This window comes from Phoxinus phoxinus, assembly GCF_949152265.1.
Source record: "Phoxinus phoxinus genome assembly, chromosome: 16".
Classification (NCBI taxonomy): domain Eukaryota; kingdom Metazoa; phylum Chordata; class Actinopteri; order Cypriniformes; family Leuciscidae; genus Phoxinus; species Phoxinus phoxinus.
In genome coordinates, this window is record NC_136891.1 from 4,648,726 (window position 1) to 4,674,250 (window position 25,525).

General features: G+C 37.4%; 1 protein-coding gene across 3 annotated transcripts in view; it reads left to right on the forward strand.

Annotated features, from left to right (window-relative positions):
- The first annotated feature begins 1,974 nt into the window (after positions 1–1,974).
- Positions 1,975–25,525, forward strand: part of dnmt3aa (DNA (cytosine-5-)-methyltransferase 3 alpha a) — a 48,393-nt gene continuing 24,842 nt past the window's right edge. Inside the window, exons 1-6 of one of the 3 annotated variants that reach the window (XM_079584634.1) lie at positions 1,978–2,130; positions 4,285–4,463; positions 12,645–12,752; positions 21,374–21,596; positions 21,854–21,897; positions 24,449–24,598. In XM_079584634.1, coding sequence (XP_079440760.1) covers positions 4,353–4,463; positions 12,645–12,752; positions 21,374–21,596; positions 21,854–21,897; positions 24,449–24,598 — 636 coding nt within the window. In that variant the 5' untranslated portion in view covers positions 1,978–2,130; positions 4,285–4,352. Of the gene's footprint in view, positions 2,131–4,284; positions 4,464–12,644; positions 12,753–13,961; positions 14,068–21,373; positions 21,597–21,853; positions 21,898–24,448; positions 24,599–25,525 lie in introns of those variants that run through there. The other 2 variants (XM_079584636.1, XM_079584635.1) reach the window with 2 other exon arrangements.

Below are 25,525 nucleotides of genomic sequence, written 5' to 3' on the forward strand. Positions count from 1 at the left end.
AGTATTGTTTCTTTCTATCTGAAGTTTTTCTCTCTTTAACTCTTTAATTTTTATGCTTGGTTCTCCTTCAGGTGCCATACAGGTCCAATGTTATCTGGGTTATCTAGTGCACTTTTGTGCACTAAAACATACTTATCTGGTGATGGGACAGTGTGTACTTTAGTGTATAAAGTATTAGTTGCACAGAATGCCCTTGCTTCACTGTTTGTATGAGTTTTTCTGCACGTTTAAGTGTGGTTTGAGATGAGCGCTGTAAACTCCTCTCTCTGAGTACCTGTGTGACAGACAGAGAGAGAGAGAGAGAGAGACGGGCAGTCGGACGGTCTCTGTGCACTGCCAGCGTGAGCAGGCGTGACGTGGGGTGAATTTTAATGAGAGAGCTTGAACAGACGTACTCTGAGGGAAATCTGTGTGTGTAACCGAGTTAGACGGTGCATGGATTCACTCAAGGACACGATCCCTCTCCAGTCTCACTGTCTGTGGCTCTCTTATGCTGTATTACAGTTATATCATGCCCCTTAAAACCAAAACTTTACGTGTGTATGTTTGTATATATATATATATATATATATATATATATAAAACACTGATACATTACTAGTCAAAAGTATATACTATATATATATATACACATACACACACTTTTGACTAGTAATGTATCAGTGTTTTATATATATATATATATATATATATATATATATATATATATATATATATATAAAACACTGATACATTACTAGTCAAAAGTGTGTGTATGTGTATATATATATATACAGTATATACTTTACACACACACACACACACACACACACACACACAATTACTCTAAAAAGTAATTAATTAGCTACTAATTAGTACATCTTCAACCGTGTAATTAATTACCGTACTAATTACTCTCTCTAAAAAGTTTACTCATTTACTCATGAATTACTCATTACTAATTGCATTCTAAATCCCATATCAACCTCGGCCAGGTAAACAATAAAAGGATAGATGTGAAACTGCACTTTGATTCTTTCAAATAAACAATGTACAGTTGCATGAATTATTCTTGAACTGACCAAGAGAGAGAGAAGGTTGCATTAAAAACATACATTTTAACATTAAAATTTTATGTTACATCCACTATTGTTTTATATAGAATTGTATTGTCTATACAGTATTTAATGCAATTGCATCAGAAGTAACTAATTTTTCAAGTAATCCCTTACTTTACTTTTTCTTTTTTTTACAAGAATATATATTTGACAAAATTGAAGTTTCAGGACTGCATTTCTAGGACAGTTTTTTTAAAGTTTTTTTTAAATGTATTTGGCAGTTTATACAATTTTATTACTATTTCATGGCACTTACAATTCTGTATTTATATTATAGCACTTATTTGTTAATGTATTTATTGGCAGTTTTTAGCATTTTATAGCACTTACTATTTTATAGCACTTACAATATTGTAATATTCTGTATTTATATTATTATTTGTTGGGAATTATTTAGTTGTTTAATTGTACATGTAAGTGATACATTGTCTTAACGTAACCCCTAAACATACCCGTTGGTGACCCTCTTGAAATATTTAACCTCATTTGTTTCATTCTTCATTCATTTTCATCCTGAAACTTCAGCCTCTGGTATTGCAGGAATATAATGGGAATGGGATATTCCCTGTAATCACCAGCATAAGAGACCTTGACTGACCCTATGCGGTGTTCCCCTCACAGCCTTATTATGAGCCAAATATATTACTACTGGGAAACCAGGCCGTAGCAACCAAAGTGTAAGAAAAACAAGAACATATCACAGTCACAGACATGTGTAACCAAGCTATGTCAGACGATTAAACAAATTTATAATGCTTTAAATCTCGCATTTTATCGATCTCTGTAGTGTGTGTGTGTGTGTGTGAGAGAGAGATTACTGTGTCGTCACTGCGACCCAACTAACCGGTCTCTAGGACCCAGCGAACTCCTTCCCGCTGACGGGCCTCTGCGGCGTCTGAGAGCCCGAGACGCCGGAGACCGGAGAGGAGAAGGCCGGTGCCGGGGAGGGTCAGGACGGGGAGAGACGCGGAGGGAAGACGGGCAGTTCGCGACCACCGGGGGGTTCAGGCCCGGGGCATGCATGGCGAAACGGGTAAATCACACACATACACACACACGCACCGAGCTTCTGTCCGACATATGAGGATGAGGATGATGATGATGACGATGAAGAAGGTGGTGGTGGTGGTGAAGATGATGAATTCAGATCTGCGCAGATGTGCGTTTTAAAATCCAGCAGCTTCTGCTTAACAATAGCTTTTCTTGTATCCGCGCGCTTAAGTTCATTTGACATGTTAATTCCGTTCATTTCGCTTTAGTGAGATGAATGTGTGAATGACGCGAGCAGAAGTCTGTCACCCGGCGTTACACATGATCATCAGCATTTAATGCATTATTAATCAATAACTTTGACTTTAGCACAACTTAGACTGTTCCTTTTATGTGAGAAACGAAGTTTAAAAAGGAAGACAAAGCTGTTCTGGTTGATCTTGAGATGTTAATTCTGTGAGGCCTCTTTCAGGATTATTATATTTGTGCAAATATTAGCCATAGTATTGTTTTACTCAATGGTTTTTGACGTTGTTGCATAGGCTATTTTAAAAATCCTGAAGCCTATATTAAGATAGGCTAGTATATTAAAGCTCATGTCTTTGTGTGTCATTAATTGACAGCATAAAATGTGCGTTCTTGAGTTTTTTTGTGGTTATTCATGAAGGTCTGTCCATCCACACCTGTGTCAGGTGTCATGAGTTTCACTGGCTGTCTGGACTGTGAATCGATCAGGTCTCAGTTTTGATCGCACATCATGCATCTTCTTAAAAGTTCATAACCATAAAGATTTTACAGGGGAACCTCTTAAAATAGCTCAATAGCCTAACAATTTTATTAAAATAGAGTATACTGGTGCTTTATAACCCCTGAAACCAACATGCTGATCCGAAGAACCTACACGGTTTTGTGTAGCCTAGTCTCCAAAGAATGAAATAGGCTATCATGGTTTTTGATGCTGTGCTGAACCTGAAGTTTGTGGCAAAGAACGTTTATTTGTGTATTCAGTATTTTACACATCACAGGCCTTTAATTTGTTCCACTTACTCATTGTTTAACACCAGAAACGCCCTATTGTGTGCTAGATAGATCATGTTGAGGCTGAATTTCCTTTCCCCAATGGTTCATTGTGTGTGTTTAAAAATACTTATAAGTTATATGTCATTAATTAATCAAATCTGGCAAAGGTCACAATGTAGGCCTATAGTTATCAAAAAGAAACAAAGAGAAACAAACTTAAAACATTTACGTGTGTTACATCACTCTAAAAAATGCTGGACGTCAAATATGGACAAAACCAACCGTTGAGTACAAAAATTGAATACATTTTTTTTTAAACCAAGGTATGTCCATATTTGACCCAAACATGGTTGAAACAACCCAGCGTTGTTTGTTTTTTACAGTGATGTATTTACATTTCGTGATATTTATATAAACTGACTAAATTCTGTCAACTAATGATTTGTCAAGCATTATATAATGTAGTATCCTAATGTCAGTTTATCCTAATATATTTATTTGAAAGATTTTCTCAATCTTGACAGTCTGAATATGAGTGTTGAAACTTGTTGTGAAAGGCTTCGACACAACATCAGAAAAGTCAAATAAAATAGTGTGTAGGCTACTGATGAAGAGCGAAACCTGTTTAATTTAAAAATCCCATTTTACATTTAACATGTTATGGCAGTTTTGTGTTCAGAGTTTCTTCCCATTTTTTTCAGCAAATCCAAATTTCAGAAGATTAGACTACAGGAAAGTCATTCGCTCTTCGTCAGTAAAAGCTCTTCATCTCACTGCTCTCCTGATATATCGGAAGATTTTTGAATGAGATTATGTGAAAGTTAATGAGATGTTATAAATAATTGAGAGAGCCGCCGATTCCCCCCAGAGCGTCACACGCGTTTTGACGCGACGCGTCCGGCTGGCAGAGATTCAAACACCCGCCATGTTACTGGCTCTCCACATTAAACCACAAACTGCTGTTTGTCTTCTGTGGACACAAATTATATATTTTTTACTGACTGTCGTGATGTGAAAATATGGGAAACATTGTAGACACGCGTCTCCACTTGTGCTGTTATAAGATGCGTCGCTTTTATAGACCTAACCAGAAAAATATTTCATACAATCACACTATTTATGTATTTTTAGGCTACTCCATCAATTAATACGGTCTTTGTTGTGTTTGGTTTTGCAGGGAGAAGAAGGATTTGATGGTCTGAAGGTGCATCAGTTTCATCGCCACAAAAGTCTCTCAGCATTTTAATGTCTTTTATTTCATTTGCGTTGATTTCAAATGCATCGATCAGGCCTGTAGTGTGTTTTTGTTTCATCATGCCTCTCGATCTGGACTGTGACGCAGCGACGAATAAAACGGTAAGAGAGAAAGGCTACTTATTTCGTCACTAGTTTGATCTGTTTCTGAGGGTGTGTGTGTGTGTGTGTGCGCGTGCGTGCGTGCGGGGGAACCGTGCGGAAGCCGCCAGACACGGGCTTAAAGCGAGAAGAAAAACCAGGCTGCGAGTAAAACACAAGTCTGTATGCGGTATAAAAGACAACAATAGTTCGGCTCCAGTTATAAACAACGAAGCGCGCGCTTGTACTACGCAGGTTTGTTAATCCGACTTCGTTAATTATGACGGATCCTTCTACTTTTGTCGTGTCATACGGTGACAATGACAACATACATGCTGTTTCATTATAGGTTATAAACTAAACCGACGCTTGAAAATAGTTTAAAGCAACGAATTAGACAATAATTGTCAAAAATGCTTTCTCATTTCTGTGTAAAAGTTAAGGCTATATAGCCATCTTTTATGAGTTAATAAATTAAATGAAAGCTCTCTTCCTTCCAGAATGTTAGGATATGAACATTGCTTTTATCGCGTCTAGAAGCAGTTATAGTGTCAGTTATAACCACAAAAAAATTTATCGGAGTGTTTTGTTTTTGTGTAGGCCTACGTCACTCACTTAAAGGTATAGCGGAGGATCTTTCATAATTTTAGAAAAGACCCGCCCTCTCCAATTTTTTAAAAAATGCACATGCGCAACACTCTATTTGCTCCCGAGAGGGAACGCTTACATTAACTTTTACTAGCAGTGATTTTAAATGGATTTCTCCAAATAGCATGACAAACTTTACCTGTCTAGTAGAATCCTCGCGACTGCGGCATCAGTGGGAAGCCCAACCTGTGCTTTTAGCGCACGCCAGCGTGTGGAATATTCACCCAAAATCACTCTGGTCTTGTTTCTATATTCTGCTGCCTTTCTCTTCTTATCATACACTTCGTATACATTTTTTCTCTTTCGACCCTCAGCCATTTTCAAAGGAATGGCTGAAACCGTAACTCATCACACATAATACACCAGAAAGCGAAAACTACATAGGGACGAGCATGTACGACGGCCTTACGTAAACATATTACCAGAATGATTGACACTTAGGTGGACCAATAGTATAGGCTACCCACCCGGAAAAAGAAAATCCTCCGCTAAACCTTTAATTATGGAAGCTTTTTTTCCGCCACAAAATAAAAAAGGAGAGTTTATATCTGACTTTATTTCTCGCAAGTGCGAGTTTACATAATTCAGATTTGTGAGATATAAACTCGCAATTCTGAGAAAAAAAGTAATTCTGTTTTTCCCCCAAAAAATTAAATTATGTCATCATTTACTCACTCTCATGTTATTCCAAACCCGTAAGACTTTAGTTCATCTTCGTAACACAAATGAAGATCTTTTTATTTTAGGCTTTTATTCACTTTTAAACATTGATCAGCGAGCATAAACAGAAGCTCAACTGAACTGCCTTGACGCGCAAGAACAAACCTCTTGCGGAAGAACGTGCTGCGTAACATGAGAATGAACCTCATTGGTTCTCGCACGTCAAGCGAACATGCTTGAGCTTCCATTTAGTGTTGTGTGAGTTGATGAATGTTTATGTGTGAACAAAAGCCTAAATTCAATGTGTTTTTTTCATCATATAAAGTGATCGTGTCTCTTCAAAAAATGTGAACTAAATCACTCAATTCATATGGATTAGTTTTACGATCTCTTTATGAACTTTTTGAAGTTACAAAGTGGTAGTTGCGTAGCTGTCAATGGAGGGACAGAAAGCTCTCAGATTTCATTAAAAATATCTTTATTTCTGTTCCGAAGATGAACGAAAATCTTACGGTTTTGGAACGACTTGAGGATGCGTAAATGATGACCGAATTTTCATTTTTGGGTGAACTAACGAACCCTTTAAAGGGGGGGTAAAATACTTAGTTTCAGTCAATCTCATGTTAATCTTGAGTACCTATAGAGTAATAGTGCGTCCTTCATATCTCCAAAAAGTCTTTAGTTTCATCATATTTATAAAATAAAAATACAGCTTTCCGATTCTAACCGGAAAAAGCCGAGGTCCTTGATTCTGGGCGTGGGCGGAGCTATAGAGTCAAGCGGGAGCGCCCGGGAAGGTTTGCTTATTATCGATCGTGGTGCGGTAGGCCATATTACTATATATATATATATATAGAGTATTTGGTTTGCAAATCCAGCGACGACCTCGGCCTTGTTAATAAAACATTCGTCACTGAAATGACCAGAACACAAAACCGCACTTGCCACACTCCTTTGCTGTCCCGGAAATACAAACTGCATCCACTGTTCCAGTAACACTGGGTTCTTTGGGAAGCTGAACAAGGTAAACTTTCCCTCACATCCCAAAACACACTTTTTTGGAGACATTCTTGACATCAACCATTCCTATTTAGCGCTGCTGATGATGATTTCCGGTAGTAGCGCGTCGATGCATAGATATTATATAGAGATATATGATGTCTATGCGCCGATGAGCGCGGTCTTTCTCTCCTCTGGTCGACGTGTGCGTGAACGCGCTTTTCCGAGAGCAATGCTCATATAAGGAGTTCCACTCTGGTCTACGTCATTAGATCTACGATAGAAAAAAACCAGCCGAAACGTGTTGCAATCCGGAAGTATGATTTTCAGCACAGAAATTCTCTGTTATTCGTTCAAAATAACTTTTCAAACTTTGGCCATTATTAGCATGAGAATCCATCTCTTTAACACTGTAAACAACTCTGAATACATGAAACACCATTGTACCCCCCCTTTAAGTAAAATTAGATGAATAACTTTTTCCAGAGCATCGCGATTACGTGAAAAGACGCTAATAGCTACACAATCTCGCCTACTTCCATACTATATAGTAGGCGAAAAACAGTATGTGAGCCAATAATATATGTTATATTCATAGTAGGCTATTCATAAGACAGTATGAGAAAAGTACTCGGATGTCCCACTGCTTCCGGCGACATCAACTGTACACTTTACTATCCCTGAGGCCACAGGAGAGGATTTGTGAATGGAGGTGAAGCGACACAACTGACGCTGTAGGTCACGTGACAGTGACAACATGGTGAATGTAGTACGTCCAAATTTCACTCCATATAGAATGTACTTTTTTAATGGTCGCAAAGCAAATTACAAACCAAATGTAGTACCTGTCCTGCGGTACAATATGCGATTTCGGACGCAGCATCAATGTCATGCATTGCTGTATTCCAAGATGGAAGTACGCATTGCCATAAGCTGAGAACAAAAGTATATCTCAAATTAGCATAACTTATTTTTCAGATCACACTTTTATCAGGCTTTGCTCAATTTATATCCATTACATCTGTGCTTGCGTGATTGTTTTTAGCATAAAGCGACAAAAACAGTAAAGCTGATAAGTAGAGCTATAAACTATTAATCGCGATTAATCGCATCCAAAATAAAAGTTTGTGTTTACATAATATATGTGTGTGTATTGTTTATAATTCTTTTTTATATATAAATACACACACATGCATGTACATATTTAAGAAAAATGTGTTATTTATATATAAAATAGTTATATTTATGTATAATATAAATTATATAAAAATATATATGCAGTATATAAATGCAAATATTTCTCAAATATATACATGCATGTGTGTGTATTTATATATACAAAATAATTATACACAATACACACACATATTATGTAAACAAACTTTTATTTTGGATGCAATTAATCGCGATTAATCGTTTACAGCTCTACTAAGATATATTGACAAAATATATGTTGCTCATATATTATTACAGCTGTACCTTAAGGTGTAAGGAAAGTATCATTTTAGTTGGAATAATGTAATGTTATTGCTTTTAACCTTTTTTTTTTTGGTTATACCCATACAGAACCACATAACTACCACATCTATACTGATGAAATGTCACCCCTGAGCTAGTCGATAACTGAAGCGGCCCATCTTTGGAATCACTAGGCGAAATAACCACATAAATGATTAGGGAAACTCATTAAAATCACTGATGAACATTAACCTGGGACCCATCCGAGATTTAACAGTCCCACTGACCTCAGGAATCTGGAGAGAGCCGCTGCAGTGTCATTGGGGTTACGACTGTAGGAACGCTCTAGTAACTCTTCATTTTCCTTCCAGTTTAATGGCCGTTCAGTTGTTATAAATCTGTTTTCAGCCGCTGGACCAGCACTAGAGTCACCGTAGTTTATGTATGCTGGCCTTACAGTGATCAGAAAGCCTTGCCTAACTGATTTATGTGGCTTGGAGTCATGTGAGGCGAGGCGTGGGCTAGATTTTCATGTCACATTGAAGGTGAAATTATATTAGAGTGTTTTTTTTGTGGGGAAGAGAGTCAGTTTACACCTAAATTTAGACAAAAGTGAGTTTGTGACAGAACAGACTGATGATCTTTTGAACTATTATTACCACCTTATGTGTATTGAACACATTTTTTCTTTACAGTGTGATTGTGTTGGGGGGGTGAACTGGTGTTCTGTCCTGTTCTCATTGGTTTTCATTAACTTTGGTCTGTTGAACAGGTGAATCAGTTACTAGAGCTTTAGTAATCAATCTCGAACAGAGCAAAAGTTGTGTTTGAGATCATGGGTGTGTGTGTGTGTGTTGTTTGTGGTGTATTTTATTGCTTTGCTCATTCAGATGTCCTCTGTGAACCCGGCTGAAGGTATTTATTGGCTGATATAGTATTTATGGCAGCGATCAGATAGTGTTTGCTTTGGCAGAGAAAATCGACCCGTTTGAAAGCTTGTGCTTGCATATAGGAGCACACAAACATTCAGTGTATGTCCTCACTATGCTTTATTTAGTCACACTTTAGTTTACGGTTCAATTCTCACTATTAACTACGACTTTTGCCTCAATAAACGCCTAATTACTGCTTATTAATAGTTAGTAAGGTAGTTGTTAAGTTTAGGTATTGGGTAGGATTAAGGGATGTAGAATATTGTCATGCAGAATAAGGCATTAATATGTGCTTTAGAAGTACTAATAAACAGCCAATATCAGAGTAATATGCATGCTAATAAGCGAATAGTGAGAATTGGACCCTAAACTAAAGTGTTATCCTCAGTATGAGTTCCTATTGGTTGTTATACATTTTCCTGGTGTTATTTATTGTGAATGGTAATAATCGCAAACTGTTTAAATGAGAATTTGAAAAGGAAACATCAGGATTTGGATACGTGGAAATGCCCTGACCTTTTTATATATTGGTCATTGAACATTGTGGAATTATTTTAATGATGATGCTTAGTTTTTTCTTATAAATGTATAAATAATATATATAGTTTTTAATTGATTAATTTAGCCATCTGTACACTCTTAAAAATAAAGGTTCTTAATTGGCATCTATAGTTCCACAAAGAACCTTTAATATCAATGGAGCTTTTCCATTGCACAAACGGTTCTTTATAGTGGAAAAAGGATCTTTACACTTATGGAAAAAATGGTTCTTGTAAGAACTGTCCCGGTTCTTCGGGGGACCCAGAATGGTTCTTCAATGGCATCGCTTTGAAAACTCTCTTTTTGAACCTTTATTAGTAGGATAGTGTAAAGGGGTTTACTTCAGTCATTTCAGCTTATATGTGTAAGTCTGTAATACTCGAGCTAGAGAGAGAGAGAGAGAGAGAGAGAGAGAGAGGTGCATGACCCAACAGACTCGTTCCACCGGGGAACTTCCTCCTGTTCTCGGCCCAGTCTCGTTGCTTGGCAACAGCAGTGGCCCAAAATAACCCGCTGATGACCGAAATAATCTGGAGATGACAAAACCAGACACAAAATGTCTCCTGTGCTCTGATGTTCTGATGTAATAATCTACTATACTGTTCAAAACTGAGTCATGTGGTTTATACTGTAGTGCTCTAATAACACAAGCAACAATTACAGTATAACGTATTATTCTATTAGTACAATTAATACCACATTTTTTTTTATACGATTATAAAGGACCGAAGGACTGCACTAAATCATGCAATAGGTAATTATGATGTATTATAGTGATATCTCATGAGATGAAGTACATCACATCACTTATAAGATCATCTCATGATATAAGTGTTCAATCTATCTATTATCCATGTGTTTATAATGCCATCATTCATTCATTCATTCATTCATTCATTCATTCATTCATCTGTTTATCCATCTATCCATCCATCCATCTGTTTATCCATCTATCCATCCATCTGTTTATCTATCCATCCATCTATCTGTTTATATTGCTATCTATTCATTAATTTATCCATCTGTTTATCCATCTATCCATCCATCCATCCATCTATCTGTTTATCTATCCATCCATCTGTTTTCTATCTATCCATCCATCTGTTTATATTGCTATCTATTCATTCATTCATCCATCCATCGGTTTATCCATCCATCATCTATCTGTTTATCTATCCATCATCTATCTGTTTATCCATCTATCCATCCATCTGTTTATCCATCTATCCATCCATCTGTTTATCTATCCATCCATCCATCCATCTATCTGTTTATCTATCCATCCATCCATCTGTTTAACCATCTATCCATCCATCTGTTTATCTATCTATCCATCCATCTGTTTATCTATCTATCAATCCATCTGTTTATCTATCTATCCATCCATCTGTTTATCTATCTATCCATCCATCTGTTTATCTATCTATCCATCCATCTGTTTAACCATCTATCCATCCATCTGTTTATCTATCTATCCATCCATCTGTTTATCTATCTATCAATCCATCTGTTTATATTGCTATCTATTCATTCATCCATCCATTCATCCATCCATCTGTTTATATTGCTATCTATCTATTCATTCATCCATCCATCATCCATCCATCTGTTTATCTATCCATCCATTTGTTTATATTGCTATCTATCCATCCATCATCCATCCATCTATTTATATTGCTATCTATCTATCTATCTATCTATCTATCTATCTATCTATCTATCTATCTATCTATCTATCTATCTATCTATCTATCTATCTATCTATCTATCTATCTATCTATCTATCTATCTATCTATCTATCTATCTATCTATCTATCTATCTATCTATCTATCTATCTATCTATCTGTCTGTCTGTCTGTCTGTCTGTCTGTCTGTCTGTCTGTCTGTCTGTCTGTCTGTCTGTCTGTCTGTCTGTCTGTAATAAAAACAACTTTTATAAGAGATTATTTCGGACATGAAAACAGTGATTCGCTCTAGATTGAGGCTGAAGTGTTTGATTGGTCTAATCTGTGCAACACAGATCAGCGAGAGTTCACGTCATGTTTACTGGTGGATGGTTTGCGGTTTTCACATCTCTGATGGACTTGAGGTTAATGTTTAATGACTATTAACATCCATTCACTCATTTGTAGAAACACTCCCCTGGTGACCCTTGACCTTTGGGGACTGATCAAACTTCATGTTGTTTCAATGGTTACGAGTTACGACAGAACGATTTATGAGAGAAACTGGAGAGTTCATGAATTACATTGAATAAATTATGTTGTGGTTTCATGGTTGTGTGTGATAGGAGGACTAGTGGATAAATAACATTAGTGGGCACATGTTGCCGGGATTGTTGCCAGGGAAATGACCTCATGGTTTTGTTCAGGAGAGCAGCATCATGACCTCCTGGAGACAGTTGCTAAGCAGTTTTCACCTTAGTAACCGCTGCCTCTCTCTCTCTCTCTCATCTGACTGGATCCCCACTGAGAGAGTCCAGACGGATCGTGTGTGTGTGTGTGTGTGTGTGTGTGTGTGTGTGAGAGAGAATCTGAAAATATTTATATTAAGTATTTTAATTTTACTCCTAAAACAATGTTATTTTGTTTAAAAAAAAATTTTTAAACTTATATTTAATTGTATAAAATGTTATTAGGAAATAGCAACTTATTTAAAATTATATTAAAATAATAAATAAAACAATAATGACAAATTTAATTCTATTTAATTTTATTGACTTCTTGTCATTGTTTAGTTAACAGGTGTTTGCTAAAGCAATCATCATTGTTGCTGATACTCAATATTTGTGTGAAAATATATTTTAGAGAGAATATCTTCTCAAAGTACAAAGCCATTTTTGAGCCGGTGTTACTGACGAAAGAGGAAAGAAAGAGTGTGTGTTTGCGTGTGTGTGAGAGAGAGAGAGAGAGAGTGTGTGTGTGTTTGTAGTGCTGACGTATTTGTGTGTTTGTTTGTTTTAGAGTCCAGAGGCAGAACAGGAAGTGTGTGAGGTCACACATGAAGACAGAGTGACGGACACACCAACACGAAGAGTCGGACGACCCGCTCGAAAACGCAAAACGCCAGGAGTGAGTACACGTGCACACATGCACAACTATAATGGCACTCAACATTAACACAGCGTGTGTTCTGTGAATAAAAGCGCATGCTCATCGCCTTGTCTTCTGAATGGCAGTGCTTCAGTGAGCGGATCTCTGTGAGCCACGAGTGACAAACGAGCAGCTGATCAAACACTGCATGAGATTCCAGCTTCATGTGCGTCTGTGCGCTCCGTGTGTTGATTCAAAGGGACGGTTCACCCAAAAATGACCATTCTGTCATTATTTACTCACCCTCTTGTCATTCCAAACAGACATGTTATTTTTTCGTTGGAGAAATTTTAAAGAGTCTTTACAAAGCTGTTTTCCAGAGACTAGCGCGCTAACTTACAGAGCATTATGAAATCCCTTCCTTACAGTTTGTGATGCAGCTGCTGTCAGATCTTGAGCTGTTTCTGGAGCAGCAAATCAGCATATTAGAATGATTTCTGAAGGATCATGTGACACTGAAGACTGGAGTAATGATGCTGAAAATTCAGCTTTGCATCGCAGGAATAAATTACATTTTACAATACATTCATATAGAAATCAGCTATTTTATTTTCTAATAATATTTCTAAATTTTCCTGTTTTTCACATATTTTTGATCAAATAAACGCAGCCTTGGTGAGCAGAAGAGACTTCTTTCAAAAACATTACAAACGTCTTACCGACCTCAAACTCTTAAACGTCAGGGTGTGCAGTGGCAATTCATACAGTGACCACATCTAGTGCATGAGTTTTGAATTTTGAGTTTTGCATTTTGAATAATCTTATGATGTTTTTTTATGTCCTTTTTGGAGCCTGGAAGTTGCTGTCACTATGACTTGCCATTGTATTAAAATCTGTCCCCATTCACTTTCATTTAAAATGCACTCCTTTTGTCTTATCACGGAAAAAAGCAAGTCATATAGGTTTGCGATGATACGACGGTGACATAATTTCCAGTTCTCGGCTCAACTATTCCTTTAATGGAAAGGCTACTGTAGTTGAGAGGCGACCAGAGAACACACATCATGTGTTTGACTGTAAGAATGACTACATTTGATCTCAATTCATTCAGATGATGATGCTAATTTCCGCAGTTGAACCCATTTTACTCATCCATATCTGTCCATATCGTTCATCCACCCTGTGGCTGAACCTGAAACCCACTCTGCACTGAGAGCATATAGAGACAGGTCAGGTTTACACGCTCTCGTAGACATGAACAGGAAACTGTTGCTGCACTAGATGTGGTGGAAGTCTGAAGAGAGAGAAAGTGAGAGAAACACGAGGTGCTCTAGCCTGTAGATCTCTGAGTATGGTAAGTTTGTATCGATGTCTCGCTAATTGTTTTAGATGAACATTATGATGATCATAATCAGATCTAATTCATTTATATTCGTGTCTGTCATCATTCAGTGACCATCATGTTGTGTTGGAAAAGTCAATGGGGTCCAACACAACATTTATTTTATTGACAAAAAATGTCTTCAAAATATTTTCTTTAGTGTTTCTTGGAGGAAAGAAAGACATGCAAGTTTGAAACTTTTTTTTTCTTTTTTTTTTTGGTGAACTGTCCCTTTAAGAGTCTTGAGCTAAAGGCGCATGCTTAATGTTAAATGCTGCTCGCAGCCATTTTTTTATTTCCGTAATGTTCGAGTGTAGCAGGATGTAAAAAAAAAAATGCTGTTATTTTTGGAATTTAATGGAATTAAACCAGAACAGAACCAGCTAAAATAAAACAAGTGTTGATATTTCTTTCATTATTTTCCTCATTATTTATGTATTTGCTCTGAAATGGAGCTTTTAAAGGGCTGAGTTTTTCAGGCAGAAGCATCATTGTAATCAAACAGCCCGAGTTAAAAATCAAAAATCCGGCTCGTTTCCACTGAGCGGTACGGTACGGTACGGTACAGGAGGCAGAGGCAGGCTAAATAAATACACTACGCTAAATCATACATTGTGCAGATATTAACATAAATAAATACACAATCTCTGTATTATAGTGATGAGTCGTTCATGAACGTATTCATTGTGTCTGTCACGTGACAAATGAACGAAAGACTTGGAAGGTAATTATGTTCCCTGTAAATTATTTTTGACTGCATTATAATGATTTCTTGATTCAGAATATGATCAAGATTGCGTAGCGTAGGTGAATGTGTTTTGAGAATTTGCCTGTTAAAAGTACATCTAAACATTTAAAGGGGTGTTTGAGTATGATTTCACTTTTCTAACTTTAGTTGGTGTGTAATGTTGCTGTTTGAGCATAAACAACATCTGCAAAGTTACAACGCTCAAAGTTCAAAGCAAAGGGAGATATTTGCTTTTAAAGAAAAGGACTACAACAAACGGCTGGTAGGAACTACACGACATTCCTCCGGGGTTAGTGACATCAGCAAGCCTAAAATGTACATAAGCCCCGCCCCCTGAACACGCAGTCCATGTTGAGAAGAGGAAGAGTTGTTGTAGTCGAGTACATTTGTGAGTCAGCTCAAACTTTAGCATCCATCTTTTCACATGCAATAGAAAGTCACTCTGTGTGCATCTCACAACAGTTCCTATACGAGCGATTTATAGATGACCATGACAGAATATGCTAATTGAAGATAGTTAACTCCACATCAGCAACATAAATTCATCAACTAACCATTCAGAGACGTCCTGTTGCTTCTACATGTTGTCACTTCTTCTTGAGTCTCTCCATCTTTGTCTGACTCCGTTTTAACATTAAAGGGATAGTTCACTTTGAAATTAAATGTTGGTATGTTTTAGATTACCTCAAGGGCATCCAAGATGTAGGTGCCTTTGTTGATATTTTTAGGTCAAACCGTTCTTGTCTGTCAGTCATATAATGCAGGTCTATGGTCACTGCCTCAAAGAGATGCACAGAGAAGTCCAAATGAAACAATTCCCCATCGTAAGTACACATTGAAGGCCTAAGACACGAAACGAGCGGTTTGTGTGAGAAAACGAACAGTATTTATATCGTTTTTACCTCTTATACACAACCACGTCCAAGTGATTGGTCATGTGAATCACAGTACTGAGTGCCTACACCAAACACTGATCCCTAAACCTACCCGTCATTGTAACCTTAACCAATGAAATGAGCTGCAGGGCGGGATTTCAGCTGAACTGGTGTGCGCCCAGTGGGAATTTTTTTTTAGAGAAAGATTAAAAATACAGGAAAATATTTCAACGGGATGATAGCGGGATAGCAAGTTAAAATACCGGAGAAAACCGGGAGGGTTAACAGATATGCCCTTTAGTACCGTACCACTGTGCTAGGTAAGGGTACCCAAAAAGTGGTACGGTACGGTTCAGTATATTGGTACCATTCACAACTTTTGACAGTGGAAACGCAAATAATTGCGTACCGTACCGTACCGCTCAGTGGAAACGAGCCATAAGTAAAATACACCACAAATCTAGTTAAAAAAATTAAGCCATGCTTTCCAAATAGTTTTGACTATATTGAATATTGAATCTTCCATTTTTCTTTCATATATCGGCATAACAGATTTGTTGTGTTTTCAAAAAAAATTCCCTGGCTATTTATTGATAATTGGCCATAACATGAAAGTAATTATCAGCTTAACAATATTGGCCAGAATTTTAATATCTGTGCATCCCTTTTTTTTTTTTTTTGTTGGAGAGGATAGTCAAATACAAGCATCATCAAGTGTCCGGTATGTCAGCTCCTTTTAATAGTGTTTAAAAGTCCAGTCCAGACTGAGCAGAGCCGGAATCTAGACAAAAAGTTTTTTTTTTTTTCGGATGTTTTGGCCACTAAATATTGAAATTCTCACCGGTGACATTTACGTGTTAGTGGTTTTCATCTTTTACATTATGCATGTACTATTCTATTCCATGTTAACACACATTTATCATATCTATGGACTTGGTTGTGCATTGTCGTTAGTAACAAGTTGTGAAAGTGCGAGGAAAAAAGGCTACAGGATTTACTACAGACGTCTCATAAAATCCTCACAGTCGTGTCTTCATCTAAACGAACAGAAGTCCTGTGGGAACTGGGGTGTTTGTTCTGTAGATGAATGTTGAACACACTCCTTCGCCTCAGGCCTCACCATCCGCTTTCATGTACAGTCGCTCCGCTGAACCATTTGATCCGTTTCATCTCCTTGATCTCGCAACATCCATGTAGTTTCTGTTGTGGAACCTTCACACAAATACTCACGCGAAATCAATGCGTGTGAATGAATGCAGTTTGTGTTTCGACACATTTTGGATGCATGAGATTGAGTTTGTGTGGCTAGACGCATATGCATGCACATACTTCAGAGTATACTTCTTAATTTAAAGAGAACGAGTGAAGAAAGTGTGTGTGTGCTAGTGTTTGAAACACCTGCAGGCCCTTTGAGGTTTATAGAGTTTCTCACCTGTTGATTAAAGACATCAGCAGCTGTCAAAGAGTGCCGCCAATCACTCTAATTAAACCACTAATGTGTGTGTGACTGCACTGATTCCGATGTGTACTCGAGTGTGTTCGGCATCTATTAACTCACAGGCCGCAGTAAAACTCACACCAGCCCTCGTCGTACTGAACCAAAGAGACTTTTATTGTTCATCATAAAGTTAGCAGACAGCGTCACGCCGTAGGACGTCCCAGCAGCCGCCGGACATTTGATTGATTTCCTGCTTGCCTTTAACATTGATGGGTGATATGTCAATGTGAAATCAAATATTTTCTTAATGCATATTATTTAGAAGAAATCAAAATAGTCATTTATCAAAATATGTTAATTTACTCCAACTCTGAAACGATCTTAAGCTGATGTCACCTAGCCATGCCTGAAAACATTAGTCAGGTTAGGGTTTAGGTGATGCAGCTTTTTGAAAATTTTGCTAATTGTTAACGCTGTCGATTTAATGTCAGTTAACATTAATGTGGTGGAGATTACAGAAATGATAGATAAATTAACAACATCAATTTGTTGTTATAATGATAAAATAATGCGTTGTTTCAATGAAAGTCCTGTTTCACTTAGACATTTAAAGTGCACGTATTATGCTATTTTAAAGGTTCCTGGTTTAGTTTTGGAGGTCTCCTGGAATAGAGGGAGGGCCGTGAAAGGCCCGAAACGTTACACTAATACATTTATGTAAATTGAGCTTTGTGCGGATTTGTACTTTGTTACTTGTATTATATTCGATCCAGCACCCGTACTGAACTTGGATTTGCGTGATTAAACCACTTCATATGCTCCTGGAATAGTTTTACATGCATCCTAGGTCAAAAAAACACTTTAAGTTTCTCATAAAATACATTGCACCTCTCCTCATTTCTCAAAGAGTCTGAAAACGGTTTGTTCAAATATTTATGCTGCGATTCATTTGCCTACTTATACTACGCCCTAAAATGATGTACTGTTTTTGTGAAGAAAAAGTCGTGTTTAGCAGAGGAGTGGTCAAGCTTTGGGACGTACAACCTCGTCATAATTGCGTCTTTAACGGACAGCTCTGTCGCTTAGTTACGTGCGTCCTGTCACTGCTTAAATTCCCCTGTCAATCATCTTGTCCCAGTTAAAATCCTTCACGTTCAATTTAATTTAGTTTCCCAGCGTTTCTGAGAGAAATGTAGTGGCATAATTTTGTTCTGCCAGTCGTGGGACTTTCATGCAGAGACTCTCCTCATGTGTTTGCAGTTTGCATAAAGATGCATTTAAAAGTTAATGACCAAACCTATCATTACAAAAGTTCACAATGCTGTTGCAGATTAAATATAATGTGGATAACACTCAATAAATGTGTTTTCGTCAGGTTAGATGCTGATTATGAATCACTCAACCCTCTTTATCTAAACCGGTCTACTTAACCGTCGGACATGTACATCCGCCATGTTTGTAGTTTTTTAATACTTTTGTGTGTTTGTAGTTCTAATTGAATCCTCATCCAGCATGGAATGGGTTATGGGCAATATTAGCCGTTTGAGTGTCCTCAGATCTAACCGGAAAGAGTTTACCTTCAGAGTATATTTTGAATACTCATTTCAACATACTTGTCACGGTTTGGGTTTTTGGGTTTTGTTTCTTGTTCTTGTCATTGTCATGTTTCTGTCTTGTCATGTGATTCCCTGTTTGTCATGCGTCTTTTGTCATTTGTTAATCGTCTGATCATTGTTCACAGGTGTTCCTTGTCTTGTAATTAGTCTGTGTATTTAAGCCCTCATGTTTGCCCTGTGTCTTGGGCTACGTTTACACGTGGACGGCTATTTTCATAAACGGACATTTCATGCCTCTCCGTTTTCAAAAATAACATTGTGCACACCTGTCAGTTTTCCGAAAAGTATCCGTTTACACGAACCCGTGTATATGCCGCCAAGAGCATGCCAAACCTGTAGGTGGCAGTGTAACGAGAAGCTCAAGCCCACGTTAGCCAATCAGAATCCCGGAAATAGTCACATACTGTGACGTCGGCTGCTTTAAACTCATTTTTTCTCAGTTTACATGCAAACGTGCTAACAAAGTTTTCCAAAATCTCCACTCTGGCCGGAGGTTTTAGAAAGAATCGTTTTCAGAGGAGAATTCTCCGTTTGCGTGTAAACGAAGGGAAATATCTCAGTTTTACAAAACAACCATGTACGTGTGAACGGGGCTTTGGTCTAATATTGATTGTTTGTCCAGGTTATTGTTTTGAATTCTGAGTTCCGAGTTCTTCCATGCCTCGTCTTGCCTTTGTTTTGTGTTTATCTTGTTTTGTAATTAAAGTTGCATTTGGGTTCTCAACCAGCTTGCCTCCAGTGGATATTGTTAACAGCTCTGTATCTTCCTCAGGACTTGACACACAATAGCCGCGTTTCCAATACCGTTCAAATTGCGCAAATTGAAATTGCTAATTGAAAATACGCTCAATGGAAGCAATTTCGCAAAAACTCCCATTTATCGCAAAAAAGTTTTTACGCTCGCATGAGGTGGTTTTTCAGGCAATTCGAAAAAGAAATATTTCGCAAAACGGCAATGGAAACAGTTTTTGCGCATTTACAGTCACCTGACTTAGAATGCGCGGTGTGTTCGGACAGAATACGAGACAGAGTTGTTTATTAAATTCATAAAAGAAAAAAAAAATTACAGGAATACTGGATTCTAAACCTCAAAGAAATGCCACAATCAAGAGCTTGAAGCAGAAATGAGGGAGAAACACCCAGAAACTCCTCATATGTGCCGCTCACAGTTTCCTTACCATTAATGCTTGGATAACCCACATACGTCTCCTTCCGTTAATAATAATAATGGCCAGTGCAGTGGCTGTGATATATAAACCTCCCAACGTCCATTGCCATAATTTTTTTAATGAGTTATCGCGAGAAGACAAAATTATGTTTTAGTTGCATAACATCAGTCAATGGAAACACCGTCATTTCTCAATAGTTTTTTTATCGATATTTAGAAAAAATCGCAAAAGTTTTGCGCAAATCTGTAATGGAAACGCTGCTAGTGATACGAATAATGCTGTCGGTTTTTCCATATCATTTCCAGAGCGAGTCTTCATCCTTTTGAAGTGCAGTGCAGAAAACATGTCGACACACGAAGCAAACTCTTCCAGTCTCCGCTACAATTACAGTGTTTGAGGGTCAAAGTAGACATGTTCTCAGGCAGCCAATGAAGACCATATGCGGGCATTATGCAAATTTCTTACATTGTTACGTTGGCATGTAACAGGAAGTAAGACCGGAATTACTGGCGACTCGTTTCAGCATAACTTTGATCTTTAAAACTTTTTCCTGACCTTTTACATTCACAAACAGCTATATTACACACTGCATGAAAGGTAATATATTCAAAAAAGCATAATAGGGGCACTTTCATGTTTTTATAAAGAGGTAAAGGCTTATAAAGCATTTGCAATACATATTGAATATGCAATACACTGTAAGCTGTGATCTTAAGCTGATCCATGACACCATTAGCACTAAATGTGCTCTCTGCTGTGTCACTGCGCCTCAGTGTGTTTTATGCCGTCTGTCTATAGATTTACATTATCTAAAGCAAGAAAGGAGGAATATCACAAGCAATTTATGTGTGACACACAACAAGCCAACAGTACTCAAAATGCCATGTTTCAAGACTAATCTAAAGATGTATAGAAGCTATAACACATGTAAAAATGGCAGAAAAAGTACATTTTCAGTAAGTGCATTTATAGAAGGGTTTCCGAGACACTTTTTTTTTCATCCGAACCCCTTAGACTTAAAATATTTACTTGAAGCCTCCCTGAGATCTTAATAATAAAAAGAAATAAGTAAATAATTAGTTTTAATGTTAATTATAAGAAATGAAAACAGAAATGTATTAGTTGTAAATTGCAATAGTTCTGCAAAAAAATAAATGTTAGTTTTAATGCTAATGATAAGACATTAAAACTGTTGTTTTCAATAAATATATTACCATTGTGAATTACAATTGTTCTGTGAAGCACCTCGATTTATAGGACAGATGGTTTAGCTAAGTGATATTTATCTTACTAGATATGACCTGATTATACAAATCAGGGACAGTCCCGTTTGCATGTGCACCCACATGATTAATTATGACACATGCATCTCATCCAGTACTGACATTTGAGTGATTTGAGTCATTCGCTCCCTCATTGCTCTCTCCTGATAGGTGGATAGTTGCGGGCGTGTACTAGAGGGCGTGGCCTGTATAAAGCAGGCGGGGTGTAACGGTGAAGCAGACAGTCGGGTTTTTGTGAAAAACCTGGAGCGGGACGACTCCTCCCCCGACTCCACCCACAGGAACAGCACAGACACGCCCCCCGGAGCAGACTCCGCCCCTTCCACTCCACGGAAGAAACGAGGGCGACGGAAACTTGAGCACCCGGAGCGACGTGAGTCACTCGTCTCTTGTTCAGTCAGTATGATTGATTTCAAATGTCCTTTCCTTCCGAAATGTGTCAGAAAGTACACTTTATGATGCGATAAAAGCGATATTGTGACGTAACTGATTCTGATGGTTGCTATATCCCTTCCCTTGAGCCACATTAATGCAGGACCGCATCAGTGTGTCAGCCAAGCACATGTGTCTGGTCTATTATTTTCTTTTAGTCTTGTTTTCCTTTAAATGACCTGAGCGTTTGTCTTTCAGACGTGGGGGAGGACGACACCAGCAGCGACACCAGCCGAGCAGAGGTGAGGAGAGTCAATATACAATAAAACTTAGTCAAATAAGGAACATAATACAATTTGAGAATCACATTTTCTCATTTAATGACTAATGTTACATATGACTAGGGTTGCACAATATGGGGGAAAAAATCTAATTTGCAATTTGTCTTATAAAAATTGATTTTGGTTTAAAATGCATTTTTTATAAATTTTTTGAATTGCTCCAGGTTTGCTCTAGCTTGTTTCCGCCACAGAGTGAAAAATAAAAAAGGTAATTGCGACTTTTTATCTCACAATTCTGACTTTTTATCTCAGAATTAAGTGATATAATTCCTTTGTCGCAATTGCAGGTTATAAAGTCATAATTTGCGTGATATAAAGTCGCAATTGAATTATTAAGTCAGAATTGCGTGATATAAAGTCAGAATTGTGAGAAAAAAAAGTCAGAATTGTGAGATAAAAAGTCAGATTTGCATGATATAAAGTCGCAATTATGTGTTATAAAGTCAGAATTGTGAGATATAAACTATTCTGAGGTAAAAAATTAAAGTCAGTCTTTTTTTTCTTAGAATTGGACTTTATAACTCGCAATTGCGAGTTTATATCTCACAATTCTGAGAAAAGATGTCAGAATTGCGAGATACAAACTCGCAATTATGTGTTAAAAAGTCAGAATTGCGAGATATAAAGTCGCAATTACGAGAAAAAAACGTTACTTTATATCTCGCAATTCTGACTTTATATCTCGCAATTGTGAGAAAAAAAGTCACAATTATTTTTTAAAAATGTTTTGTTCTGTGGCGGACACAAGCTTCCATAGTTTGTCTACAGGGTTGCATAATTTGGCTTAAGATTTGTGATTTATATATCAATATGACTATTTAATAATAATAATAGTTATTATTATACTGTTATATTTCATTGTTAAATAAAAATATTTAAGTATTTAGGCAAAACATTTATTATTTTATTTTACAGTAGAACTGTAAAATTACAAAATATTTATTTTTGCTTCATTCAAACCATCAAGCTTTTATTTTGGCGGGAAATCACAGGAAACCCTAAAGCTACTCTTTTGTTGATGATGATTTTAATGCGCTTTTCTCGTTACAAGTTTGGTAAGATGGTTGGCAAATTCTGCCAACTGAGACACTGAGAAAAACCAGATGAGCACGAGCTTCTTGTGTGTAAAAGACCACAGTGCTTCGCTTCACTTTAAAACACGCAGCGCATATACAGTATATATTTAAAGGTATAGCGGAGGATCTTTCCTAATTTTAGAAAAGACCCGCCCTCTCCAATTTTTTTTTTAAATGCACATGCGCAACACTCTATTTGCTCCCGAGAGGCAACGCCTACTAGCAGTGATTTTAAATGGATTTCTCCAAATAGCATGACAAACTTTACCTGTCTAGTAGAATCCTCGCGACTGCGGCATCAGTGGGAAGCAGCCTGTGCTTTTAGCGCACGCCAGCGTGTGAACGGCCTTACGTAAACACATCACCAGAATGATTGACACTTAGGTGGACCAATAGTATAGGCTACCCACCCGGAAAAAGAAAATCCTCCGCTATACCTTTAATTCATTTGATAATCACTGCGATTTCATTTTTATTTCGATTAAGTGTGCAGCCCCAGGACTACATAGAATCCATAAGAGTTGCTTGGAAAACTGGTTAAAACTTAAACTAACTGGTTATCTGGACCCAGTCGGGTGGTTCAGACAGGTCTAGTTAATACATCACAGATTGATTGATTGATTGATTGATTGATTAATCTGCTCTTGCTCGACATAGATCACAGGAATAAGACGACATCATCTCCAAGAGCGTGAGAATGGGCCGAGGCTGTTTATGTGAGAGACATTAATGTGTAGAGCCGTAACTTGGCCCGAATAACGGCTGTAAAGTGGTAACACGCCACTGAAATGTGTTTACAGGCTGTGGAACATACATTACGGGTGTTTTATTAGGCCTGTGTACATACAGCAATTCACAAATGTACACAGAGGAAATAAAGACGCCTACACAATGCAAATCAAGGCTTTGCGAAAGTCACTTTCATATGCATCAAATGAGTTTTATTAGCATGTCAGTGCCCTAAAACCTACAGGACGCCAACAAAAACACGTAACGCTCATGAAGCCGGAGCTATTTGAGTCTATCATTCACAAAAATTCACAATGTATGTGTGTATTCCCAGAAAAGTAGGTTTAAGAGAGTTGTGTTTGTCTTGGGTTAATATTCAGTAATATTATTGATTTTGCTGCACTGACACTATCGGATGAGAACAAAACTTTAACTGATTTGAGCTGCATGATGACACTGCTTTACAGCTGAATCGAATTAGTTTCATAATTGATGAAATTTGCATTGAACTTTTTTATATAATTTTGATGAACTATGGTTATTGAACTGAACTGCGACACTATTGTCGTTTTCTGAGATGCTTTACAGCAGAATTTGATGAAGTTTGCATCGCTGATTCTGTTATTTCCCTGTTTATTACCGTGAAGCTGTATTCACAATCTGTGTTGTGTAAAGCGCTATATAAATAAAGGTGACTTGACTTGTAGAGCGAAGGGGGCCGTCTGAGGGGCCGGCGGGGCGGGGACATCAGTCTGAGGAGGCGACCCGTACAGAGAGAGACCTTCCAGGCCGGAGATCCCTTTCACATCAGCCGCAGGGAGAAAGAGGAGTTGCTCGCTTTCTTGAGGAAAGAGAAGGTGAGAGAGACGATGGCTGCATCCGAAATAGCAAACTTCCCTACTACAGAGTAGGCGGTAAACAGTATGTGACAAAAGAAGTGTGTCCGAATTCACAATACTCATAAAAGAGTAGCCAGAAAGTACCCAGATGACCTACTACTTCCGGTGAGATTATGATGTGTTGATATGATGGGCACTTTAATATCCCATGAGGCCACAGGAGAGGATTTGTGAATGGCAGTGAAGTGACGCTGGAAGGTCACATGATAAGGAAAACATGGCGATACATGTACGTTCGGATTACATTCATACTATACAGAACATGCTGTTTTAGTTATTACTCAGTCAAAATAAGTGCTTACTCCAGAGAGTGTGCAATTTCGGACGCAACCAATCAGAGTGATTTAAAGAAGTGTCAATACAGTACAGTTACAGGTGAGACTCGGAAAATTAGAATATCATGCAAAAGTTCATTTATTTCAGTAATTCAACTTAAAAGGTGAAACTAATATATTATATAGACTCATTATTGCAAAGTGAGAGATTTCAAGACTTTTTTTTGTAATAATTTTGATGATTATGGCTTAAAGCTATGAAAATCTTTTCACAATATTCTAATTTTGAATTTGGGTTTTTCATAAACTGCCATAATCATCAAAATTATAACAAATAAAGGCTTGAAATATCTCACTTTGCATGTAATGAGTCTACCGGTATATAAAATATTAGTTTAACCCTTTAAGTTGAAATAAATACACAATATTCAATTTTTTCGTCTATCAACATCATTCATGTTGTAAAAGTCATTTACTGATAAATAAGATTGACTCGTATATTGCTTTAAACTGTACCTTACTCAAGTAATGGATGAGTTTGGGTTGCTCCAGGTTAGTAAATGATTTTATCGTGGTAGTGAGTAATGGATGAGTAGTGAGTAACTTATGA